The sequence below is a fragment of the Rhopalosiphum maidis genome, chromosome 4 (assembly GCF_003676215.2).
Source record: "Rhopalosiphum maidis isolate BTI-1 chromosome 4, ASM367621v3, whole genome shotgun sequence".
Taxonomy (NCBI): domain Eukaryota; kingdom Metazoa; phylum Arthropoda; class Insecta; order Hemiptera; family Aphididae; genus Rhopalosiphum; species Rhopalosiphum maidis.
This window is the reverse complement of record NC_040880.1, coordinates 15,982,158-15,995,269: the sequence shown is the minus strand read 5'-3', so window position 1 is coordinate 15,995,269 and position 13,112 is coordinate 15,982,158. Positions and strand designations below refer to the sequence as shown.

The window sequence follows — 13,112 nt, the reverse complement described above, 5'->3', positions numbered from 1 at the left end:
TATTATATTTAAACGCGTCGCCCGGTGACCTCCTATAACGTTTTCTTCCTGGCAGCCGACGATCCCGAAAATTAATCGCCGGTCCTTATCGTAATCGATCCCGATGTACCATTTTTATGTACCAAATGTGAACAAGATAATAATATGCGTGTTTCTCGTTTGGTTGGCGTGCCTATTATAATATATTATAATATGTGTATACGACCGGCCGGGCGTGTGATGGCGTGCCATTAATTTTAATTTCTAGATAAGCCACGGACGACTATTTCATGTGAACAAAATGTCACATACGTACACACGCGGTCTTACAAATTACAGGATCATATATAACGCTCGACGAATCCCCCCAAAAAAAAAAAAAACGATTTCGAATATGGGTATTCGAAAACGTTTTTTTTTTTGTTAAACATCAAATGTATAATGTATAATAATAATAACGCGTTTGTATAATATGTATGATTAGGCGTTGGACCGTTTCAGACGTGACGCAATCGAGAACGTATATCGAGAGAGGTGTTATTATGTATACACGTAGAGCAACGCGTAGTATAGGTTTATGGTATAGGTATTATTAGATTTAGGTACGTTTTTTTTTTTTTTTTTTTTTTTTCATGGTATATGTCGACGTTGCTGCGAGTGTGTTAATTGTGGAAAAAACAAGACCACGTAAAACCTTTATTTTATACCGTAATATGTTTTATGTATAGGTATTTATATGGCGAACAAATTATATTCAAATACTCGAACCGTGTGTGTAAAAAAAAAATCGAATGAGGTCTAAATTTCCAAGCGAAGTAGGTAATTGTATCTACTAAATTATAATAAACGGGAGCTGCCAGGGCGTGTGGTTCTAGGATGGGCGCGAAACACGTTTTTTTCTCTTCTTTTTTTTTTATAATGAAGATATATTTGACATAATTGTCTGCGTATTAACGGCAGAGTGAAAACGCAGCGTATATATCAATACCTACATACCTACTTATGTATTAATATATTTCATAGATTGGTCGCACAAACAACAACGTTGCCGAAATCGACCGTCACACGCTACGCATATTATAATGTTCTGAATGATTATTTTATCGGAATAACATCACTCGTTATTTCAAAATCTATTAACTTTTTTGAAAATATTTTTTTACCTAATTTTATGCTTTATTAAATTATATAGTTATTAATAATTCTATTTTATATTTGAATTCCACTGGGAATAAAACAACATTTTTAAATATTTTTTATCGTTATAATTGTTTAAATTGTTACTCTTTTGAATGACAACATGCATATATTTAGCGAAGTAGTAGACCAATATTTTTCGGGCCTTCGGGGTATCAACTATCGCCTAACTTTTACACTTTAAATACCTACTTAACTCATAAGCTTCTCGCCCAAAATTCGATTTTTATACATTAAAATACTCCGACAAATATTCTACTACAAGATATGAATCTAAAAATTTATGTTACCGTTCAAGAAAATAAAAAAATATTATCAAAAACGTTAATTAGAATCTGAAATGAGCGTTGTTCGATAAGAGAATCACTCCGTATATTATCATATTTCAACAATATCATAATATAATATCCATTGGTCGAACATACCTAGTGCGATTTCGATCGAAGAATCCTATCTATATATTATGATACTATATACGCATATAATTGTATAATAAGCGATGTATACCTGAACTTCAGCTCGATCGCATTGCAAATCTTAATAATTATACATCTAATTATCTCGTATATACTATAATATATGGCTACGAGTTTTGAGCAACGGCGAAATTCACGCAAATAATACTACGATAATCACAATATTATTATAATAATATACTGCAGGTGTACAAGGTGTAATAATACGGTTTGACCTTCGCCTTATTACCTGGCTATATTATATTATGCTTTTAAGCCGCGACACCGCTATAATACACACTACTGTTATGGTACAGTAGTAGTAGGTATACACCCAGGACGAATTGACAGCTCGTACGTATAACATATAGGATATAATACCTGTTTTAACGAGATTCTGGTTAGACGAATTTGATTTATCCGTAGGCCGCCGGGGCGGCGGTCAGCATCACCGTTGGTCTTTGGCTTTCCGACGCACAAACAAGCCGACGATCGCGATTCAACATAATCATATATATATATATATATATATATAGCTATAAATTACAACTGTATATAGTTATAGATACTACATCATATACGGTGGCTACATGCTGTACAGATACGTATATATACGCACGAACGCATGGATATTTAATATATGACGTGATGGCGATACAGGGAAGCGGCACACGCTAGCCGTTAACGAATATGTGCCGCGGCGGTTTAATTATATTATTATTATGCGTGCAAGTCGTCGAAAACAACAAAGTAAAAAAATTTGTAAATGGACGAAATTCCGAATCTATCACGTGTCGACGTGTCGTATATTTATAGGAATAATAATATATGATACGAAGTAACAGGACTACTGCAGTATAAACGGGGATTAATAATATACGTGTAGTACGTAATTCTATGACGAAAGACGGCAATAATTCAAAACGCACTATAGATAGGTTTTAAGTATTGCCAAAAATTGTCGATTTTAAGCTGTAAGTGTCTTAAATCAAAAAACAGCAGAAAATCACTTGGTGATTTTCTAAAACATACTATACAAGTATGTCTATACACTAATACTTAAATAGTTTATTTTGTATCAAATTCTTGGAAACAAAACAGCGAATGAATTATAAAAATTTTCAATCTCAAATATATGTTCAGAACATATTTTATACATAAAATTATACATCTGAATACATATATGTATTCAAAACAGTTATTCGCCATTTCTGTAATACAATTGATATTCGGGCGATAATACGTTTTGGTCGTTTTAGATTTTCGCTTCTCGTAAATTATATACATATTATATGTGTGTAAACAGTAATGAAGTCGGTATTACGTACACGTGTTTGTACAGATTTCAATGGCCGGCGGATGTGCAGCGCGTGTGTTTATCGTACTGGTTGACGTAAATATAATATCCGATCGATCATACGCCGTATGGAAATATTGGGTTGAAAAAAATTCACGATAACGAAATCGAGACGGGTTTGACGTCCGTATATTATGCGCCGCACGGCATACACAACATTATAATTATATGATCACATCGTAAGTCATATACCAGTGATAATAATTCATGAGAGTCATAACATAATATACCTATACGAGAGTTCCCCGGCCGGGCGTACGCAAAATTACCACCGTACATAATATTATAAATTATATATTTCTGTGTATAATATCGAACGAAAACGAATAACATACTATACATTATACCATAGATTATAAAATTTATAATAATACTATATTTGCTTTATTAATGATTATACATGAACATGACTATTGTGTACGCGGTGTTGCAGGCAGCAGGCCCTACTGTATTTTCCAAAGACGACTACGCAGTTTGACCTTACCCAACAGTTTCGGAGGTCATCGTTATTATTATATTCGAGTCTCTATCATCATCATTATTATTATTATTATTATTATTATTATATGTTATGTTGCGTTACGCGTAAAACTGCTTACGACGACAACGACGTCAAACCGGCACCGAACAGAACTCACAAACAACAATAATAATAACGTAGGTAATAACAACAAAATACTACGTTGCCCATCGTGTCGTACGTTTTATTTTACTTTATACGAGTTCACCATAGAATTACATGCACTCCTGTTTTAAAAAAAAACGGATAATACGCATATTTTAGGGTGAAGGTATGATATATTATACTACGTATTGCGTAATGACAACAAACATCGTGCACAATATGCAAAAACCGAAATCGGGAGGCGTATGCGTGTTGCATGTAGGCGTTTTTAGAAATGAGCCGACAGGTCACTCGGGTGGTGACGGAGTCTGTAAACGGTATTATAATAATAAAAATAATAATCTTCTCGGGTAGATGAACTGTAGTTACGACGACGCCGAGGGTGGCTGCGGCGGCCGGGGCGTCGTCGGTTGCAGCAACAGTAGGACAATAATATATACTGCACACAACTGCGTCCAGTCGTAACACAACAGAATATGCTGAAATCTTCCCATAACGGCAGTATTAATGATTACAGTCTTCAACGATATTATTGATACTTAACTTTTTGATCATTACAGGCGTAAGGTGATCTCGCCGTACACGATACGAGTTAGCGCCGTACAGTATATATATATATATGTATGCATTGTATAATATACCTGTAGCCGCGGCGAAACGGCCCAAAAAGAGTCGGACCGAAAAAGGGTTACGCGGTACATCACATTCCGGAATGCCGTGTGCGCCGCTTATACCGCGGTAACCCGACCCGCGTCGAAGCACGCTTCGCGCACGCACAGCGGTATCAACAACGATGCGCCGGTGTACAGATCGTGTAGATGTCACGAGTCGAACGTCGAACCGCGGTAACCCCGAAGATTTATCCGACGACGCGTATTTAATAATATGATATACACGACTGTACCGCAGTGATATGCTATTATGAGGTGATGATAATATCATAACACGTCGTTATAATATTACACCCGTATAGGATACATTGCAGGTATATGTTTGCGGGGGCGGGCGGCACGACGATATTCGAGGTCGACCAGACCGAAACCCGTGCGAACGTGTCGCAACACGGTCAGCGATAACGATAGGTAATAAAGCGTCCAGCACACGATCTAAAACACAATATTATTGTAATAAAAGAAAACGACGTCGCGCAATGTCATTACAATACATGCGCGTACCTCAATGCGTCGTATATATATATATGTCCATTTAGAAGAGAATATCTCGAGGCGGAGACGCGCCGTCGTACAAAAGAAAGGGATCCGGCGTGTTGCACTTACGGTATTGTGCAGGTCCGAACGGGTCCGTGACGGTGTACGCTTTATACAATGTGTATACGTATATAGTATAAACGACGACGACGAGGGATGAAAAAAACCCCTTGCACACGCGATACATATATATAATAGTGTATGATATAATAATATGCGTATAACAATAATAATAATATATTAAATCTCGTGCGGGCGGAGGGAGTTCTGCGGCGGTCATGGGCGAGGGCGTAGCGCGGGGTCGATTCGGGCTCGCGCGCGCAGGTGCAGTTTGTGCGGGCCGCGAGGGTCGTCCACAGCGCCGCCGCCGCTCCGTTCGCCATCTGCCGCGTCCTCCGCCATGGGATCGCGAGAATCCGACGTTTCTCACGGTCCCGTCCGCGCGCGTTCGAGACCACTGCGCGGCGCCGCATCTGCCGACACCTGCCCCCATCGCCGTGCCCCTATAAAAGAGCTGGTCGCCCGTTCGGCAGGCAACAGTACACCGTCGTACGCCACACCGAGCACATTACCCGCCGTCGTCGTCGTCGTCCTTATCATACACCACAGTATATCTCATCAGTGTTATCATCGTCGTGTCGTCACTACATTATTATTATTACTACTGTTATATCGTCGTTCGTGCGTTATCATTCGCATATTATATTTACTTCCGGATACCTACGCATAAAACCAGTGATAAAAATGGCTTATCTTTCAAACAGCTTCGACTTCGAACACTTGCAAAACTCGACCAACTGGGAGGCCGTCCACAAGAAACGGTCTTTCGTCGCCCGAAAAATGCACAAAATCAACAAGGTAAGCGTCGACTTTTGTATAATATAAATATTATTATTATTATCGTATACCACATTCGATAATAATGTACCTACGCCTTATATATTATTATCTTTGCGCCGTCGTTCTACGTTCAGACCCGTCTAACGGATTTTTTTTATTTTCTGTTTACAGACTATCAAACCGATACTGAGAGCGTTGTGTCGCCGTAACACCGTGACTCCAGCCGCTCAACAAGATGGTTCGGCACTGGACCCCCGGGGCCTGTCACCCGAAGAATTGGAAAACTTGCAGAACGAGTACATCGAACGCAAACTGTCGCAGGCGATCGTGTACGACGAGGACGACTACTACTCTGACACAATCAGCGTCGAGTCGGGTCTGGGCATGTCGTTCGAGGAGCTCAGCCGTCCCGCCGACCGCAGACAGCTCGTGTCCCTGTTGCCCGAGGCCCGATACTACATGTCTCGCGATTTCTGGTTCGAATCGGACTCGCGCACCGCCGGCCGACCGTCGTTCACCAGACAACAGACGCCCCAGAGGCAGCAGCCATGCAGGTACTGAGTGCATTGAATCGCTCTCGTCCGTATCGTCCGTCCACCCCCGAAAGTCTTTCACTTTTTGCTCAAAACTAAATTCTCTCTATATATATATATTACATATTACGTGTATATAATATGTGTGTTTGCGTGTGTATTTTTATTTTTATTTTTATTTTATATTTTTGTGGTATCTTTAATACTGGGATCTCTAAACAGTGTAAACCATTTTTACCACCTGTAAACGTGTTCGTATAATAATATATTATATATCGATCGCATTATTGATCATATCGATCGGCGAGTATATAATATTTATGTATACATATATATTATTAGATTTTTTTTTTGTTTGTATGATATTATATTTTATCGTCTTGCGATTCTTTACTTACATACTGATTATCATTATAATATAAAGATTTTTTTTATATATACTTAAGATTTTTAACAATTATATTTTTTATTTTTTATTTAAAAAAAATATTTGTACAATAACGTATTACGAATTTGTATGTATACAAAACGCTGTCGTATGCATTATTATATTTGTGATAAATAATTGTTTTTTCAACAGCGATTCTGTGATTCAATTTTAATAACTACAGCTATTCACAACGGACTGTAGTTGTTGACTGATAATGTTTATATTATATTATATTGTGTTCCTTTGTTACAAATAAAATTGAAAAAAATTCAATTGATTTTAAACACGTTGTTGTCTTTATATTGTAGATACTACACTGGCGCCCGTTCTACGGGTCATTCCTATTACAGTTATTATTTTTCTGTATAATTATTATTATTGTTGAGTTAACTATGCCATAAAGGTGTACATAGATTATAGAGGTATATCTTATAAGTAGTCGACTACTTTGGTTTATAAATATTGTAGTAATGTACAACGTGTATTGCGTATGTAAAACGTATACAATATACGCGCTATACAGATATTGAGATATTTATAATATTATATATATATATAATATGATAGATATAGCTAGAAGTTACATGTACTGTGCAGGACATCGTTAAAACCGGATCAGAACATTATTTGACTATCATTACCGAGTGTGTTCGTCGAATATTTTAATGAGAGTACACTGTACAATGACGCGTGCAGTCGTTTGCTATTGAAATTTGTGTGGGTATATTATATTATTATTATTATAAATTATAATGTCGACCAAACACAGTACCTATTACGGGTACAAGGTATAGTACACATGTGCGCCGTATACTAGCAAGTATAAAATATTATTATGCATTACAACACAGGTATACACGCGCCGCACGTCGTCTGTACCCGTGTATCGTGATTTTTATTTTATACATAATAATGTAATATTAAATTTTTCTCGCGGCGTAGATGACAAAACGCGTCTGCGCAATTTGACGACCAGACAGCACAAAACTATTATATTGTTTATCATTAACAACGGTTATCACCACCGTTCCGAATCAGCCGCATAGGTTAAACGCTGTTGTCAAAATTGCAGTATTCCGCTATTTCACCTGGGTACATGGTTATATAATATATGGCGAAAATACACGCTTCGATACCTGATACCAAAACAAACATTCCGCCTGTCGCGGGAGTCTAGACGTCGCAGTGTCCCGATTAGGCAATAATTTGGCTAGACAATCGCCTATTTACTACGACTACGATTTATTACTATTTTATAACACATAGTTCGCTGCGATATAATATGTACAATCGATTTTGCTAACACAAACTACGCATGCGGTATTATTTGTGGCGACGGTATCCGATAACAGTCGGTCAGGGGACGTCTGAAGAACGAGCGTTATTGTTGTTGCAGGGGAAAATTTAACTACGCATTATATATATTTTTTTAATTGAAATAATATGCGAAAAACCTTCGTTGGTTGTTGTATTTTATATATACAACAACACTGTATATTATTATTGTTATAAATTACAATATACAAACGCTATCGTTTCGGGACATCGATAACATTGTAAAATATATTTTAGAGATATCGTTAAAATTATTGTCGTTTTAACAAAAATCATTAGTATAATTTTGCAAACGACTTGAATAGTGGTTGTTAGTTATGAAGTCAGGAGGGATTTGATATACGAAACACATTATGAAGTGTTATGATAGTTATTGACCTCTTCAAAATAATTTTTTTTTATAAAATATTAAAAACGCCTCACGTTCGATGCGTATATAGAAATAAATACTTGTAATAATAATATAACAATCTTTATATTAATTAGTTACATGTTTGAATCACTAGTTATTTATTAAGTAGGTAATTGTTCGGATAAAAATATTACTTCTATAATATTTAAATATACCTACTTTTGAGATGAAAACAGAACGTAGATTAACAGTGTTTTGTACATAATATTCAATACTTTATTATCAAATAATCACAATGATGAATGATACATTTATAAACAATATATCATTATCATGGGATAATAATATATATTGAAGTTTATATAAACATAAGTCATATAACTTAATATGATGTCTTACATATACATTTATTCATTCGCGGATTCAACTAGAGAAAAAAATATTCATACATTTGGTCCGTTATTCGTCTGAACAATAGATAAGAGAAAGAAGAATTGTATAAATGTATTTATTTATAATTTACATTATGAATATTGTAATCTATAAAATATAAGCCGAATAAAAAAGCAGAGTTCCCGAGAGGGGTTGAATCGCCAAAAACCATCATGTCACCACCAGTGTGATATTTCGTCACTCGAACGTCCATCACGTGGGTTTTATGTGGTTATTAAGTGTTTATACATAATTAGTATTAATTATTATATAATATTCCTTTCGTTGTAGACTGTAGTTAGCGCTGTCAACTATTGATTATATCAATGGCATTACGTATTGTATTTATAATTGACTATTTTAGATTTGACCTGTTGATGTGTTCAAAACTTAAAAATCTACATTATATTATATTATACATTAAATATCAATAAGCAGTGCGTTCGTTATTCACGTTACTGAATAATCAGTCAGCTATCTACATTCTACAAAAAAGTACGAAAAACTTAAAATGCTAAAATGTTCCATATTTTTGAAACCGAATATTCATTCATTCAGAATTCAATGACTTTTAAAATTATTGTATTCATTAACTTACATATACATTATAAGTTAATGTATGTTTTTTTTTTTTTATTAAATCAAAAACTAATAGACTGATTTAAACAACATTTCAAATTGTTCTTATAAATTATAAAATATATATGCAGTGAAATATAATATATAATATTAGGTGCTTTTATTTAATAAACCCAATTTAAAAGATATCTTGGTACTACTTACCTACTATAATATTAAATATAAACTATGAATCCCTCCATATAAAAAGCGCTATTGAGTAGTGAACTCTTCAAAAGCATATTAAAAAGTCATCAATAATTCGTTTGATTAAACCGGCCAGTGAGTAATTTGAATTAAAAAATACTGTCCAAAGTATATATAGTATACACTATAGACGCATGTAAATATTATTCAATAAAAATGCATATGCTTATTGGTTTATTTGTACATACATAAATATACAATTAATATAAAAAATAATTCAATATTAGTACGTTATAGTGTTTTAATAGTAACGTATAGGTACGTAATATTAGTTGTCGGTACGTATTAAGTTTGACTATATTATACCTGTTACCTAATGAAATCATAATCGCACATAACAATATACGCTCAATATCAGAATTATTATATATATATATATATATATTACTTATGTCAGTTTGGTAATAGATAATAAATGGAAAATCAAAAACTGCACGTGGGCTTATAAGAACGACAAAAAACAGTATACGTCCTTTTTTATATTATTTCTTTTTTTTTCATAATTCGGTCTCTTATCGCATTCGAAATACTCGGAATGTCAGGATGTTATCTTCTTTTTATATTTTGTTTCATAAAATGATTTAAAAAACACGTGGTCGAACGGAGCAACGACGTTATAATAATACGTATAACGATTATACCTATATTATATGTGTGCCAAGGTATCGCCGTCAATGAAATTCGCGCAGGAAACCTTTCGGCGAATTTCACGACTGTAAAAAAAACCTCGCTTGTCCTTGACTATAAAAGAAAACACGCGCGTAATAGTATACATTATTTCGGGCTCGAAAAATCTGAAATCGTGTTTACCATTATTATTATTCGGTTGAAAAAAAAAAATACGATTCGGAATAAATTATCAGTTTTTTTATACCTATACATATCTATGTATTATAGTGGCTTATAATTATTATAAAAACCGCGTATAAACACCACACGTGCACAATGTACACGTCTATGTATTATATAATAATACGCGGCGATCACGGCAGCGCAGCGGCGTCTACTTCTATTTAACCGTTTGCGCTCTGTTTTCGTTCCGGAACATTTGGCGTCGACTGTCGAATAGAAATAAAAAATTAAACGCCGACGGGCGACCCGTGCGCGTTTGTGTGGCGACCGAACGGATAAAATCAAACCTATTGTCTCTTCGGTGGCTCGGTCTCAACACGCGCGTGCACAATGCGTCGCCATTTATTAGCTATAAGTATAAGTATATACCTATATATTATCATGCTGCAGTGGCCGCGTTTTATCGTATACCTAAAAATGTATTGAACAATATCAAAAAGAAAAAAATAGATTTACACGTGATGTCTTTATATTATTTTATATATTCACAGATACCCAACGAGCGACTTTTCTTTTAAGATTCAGCATAATCTTTTCGAGGTTTAAAATTCTTATTTTTCATATATATATATATATATACGTGAATAGTTATAAGACTTAAAATCATGATAATGACGCATAGTATAATCATTATATAATATATAGTAAGTATTAGTTTATTTTTGCCATATAGGGTACTATTATGTTATCACTTTATCAGATACTTTTAAGATATAATATTATATTTATACACAATGAAACGTAATAACTTATAATAATATTATAACTTAATGGAACTTTTACATCTCTTTACCACGATACGCAAAACAGTAATTCTGTAACCGGTAAATTTAGTGTTAATTCATTATATTCTATTCAATTTTTTTCCAAACATCGACTATTGGAATAGATCACTGTGAATCTATTTTTTTTTTTTTTTTTTTTGGTTGATATGCTGCACTAACGAGCTAAGTCATCAATCAATATTCATTTTAATTTATTTTCATTAACCCTGTATTGTATATATATTTTTTTTAACGCAAAAATTATTTCTTGTTTTAATAATTTAACTAACGATATATATGTTTACTTATCCGTTTAAATGTGTAGGTAATTTATATTAACTATTATAGATATAATATAGTGGGTAGTGAGAGGAACCATTTGCGAGTATATATGCATTATGTTTTTAACAAAATGTTTAGTAATTTTTTTCTTATAAAAGAGTTGCACGATAATCATCACTTTATATAATATATGACCCAAAAGTGGCAATAAAAAACAATTAATTCACTTATTTTTAACCGAACTATGTTAACATATTCTTCTCCGTCATGTATGCGCAGACTTCAAACTTTTCGAGTTAACATATTGTTTGTCAACCATCTACCACTTTTAATGTTTTTAACGCTTTTGACTTGCGTTTTGTAAGATAACCGATTCAATGATACATCACTTTTAATGACAGATGAGCAAAGTTTTAAAATGTACTTTCTTCTGGATTCTTATACCTGGTTGCCACCTGTGTATAGGTATGTGCGTAATCGATAATATTATTTGTTGGCACTACATATGATATCGGTCTCGACGACGCGTAGGCGATTCCCGCGTAGGAAAAATCGATAACCCGCACCTAGCGGGGAAAAAAAAAATAAAGAAAAAAGTCGCGGGGGGGATCGACGCGGGCACGCGTGCCCTCCGGGGCGCTACAATAATCATCATTATCGTAACGTAGGTACACAGCACAACAATAATAAACACACACACACACACACACACACACACAATATATATATATATATATGTTATGGAGTAACGGAGCTGCGGAAAGAGAGATAGAGAGAGAGAGAGACGGTGAGTGAGTGAGTAAGAGAAGAGAGGAGAGAAATCAAGAAGAAAATAATAATAACACACAACATTATATATATATATATATGTATAATACGTGTATGTGCGGTGTGCGGTGTGCCGCCGGCTCGTCGTCGTCGTGATCTCGGTGAAGGGCGGCGGCGGCGAGAAGAGAGAATACGGCTGCTGCCGGTGTGTGTGTGTGTGTGTGCTCCTGCTGTTGCTGCTGCTGCTGCTGGTGCTGCTGCTGCTCGTTGCTTCTGGTCGGCGGCAGCGTGGGAAACGTTTTCGGAAAGAGAACCGGTGCCCCGTGCCGTCGTCGTGTAGTCGTTACCGTGGGAATGCAGCGGGCTCCTTATAATAATCGTACACCTTCCCGCCACCCCGCCCTGCCCGCATAGCACGACCGACCGACCGCGCGCGCGCGCGCGCGCTCAATCTCCTTCGCATAATATTATATTATATTGTGTGCGTGTGTGCCAGATGTGCACGTATATACCTATATTACGGTGTGTACACGTTAAGCGCGTGTGTGTGTGCTCACACGAGTGAGACGAAGACAAGAGTTGTTTTTTTGTTCAGCGCACGTACCGCGCGTGTATAATATATTACGACGTGTTCGTGTGTGTGTGTGTGTGTGTGTGTGTGTGTGTATAACGAGCGCGTGCGAGACCGACTAAGATTCACACGACCCGACGACGACGGTCCTTTTAAGCCTTTTCACTTTTTTTTTCACCGCTACACCACACACACATATATATATATATAGTATAATATATTTATTATATTATACACATAGGCTTTTCTTTCGACCTTCCTATACGACCTATACACATACGCATTGATATTCCGTTCTTTATTTCGA

The 13,112-nt window shown here is 35.6% G+C and overlaps 1 protein-coding gene across 1 annotated transcript; it reads left to right on the top strand.

Annotated features, from left to right (window-relative positions):
- The first annotated feature begins 5,347 nt into the window (after positions 1 to 5,347).
- LOC113548949 lies at positions 5,348 to 6,895 on the top strand. Its single transcript, XM_026950061.1, has 2 exons — positions 5,348 to 5,679; positions 5,833 to 6,895. Exons 1-2 carry the CDS (start codon positions 5,566 to 5,568, stop codon positions 6,220 to 6,222), a joined length of 504 nt encoding a protein of 167 aa, XP_026805862.1. The 5' UTR covers positions 5,348 to 5,565; the 3' UTR covers positions 6,223 to 6,895.
- Positions 6,896 to 13,112: the final 6,217 nt, after the last annotated feature.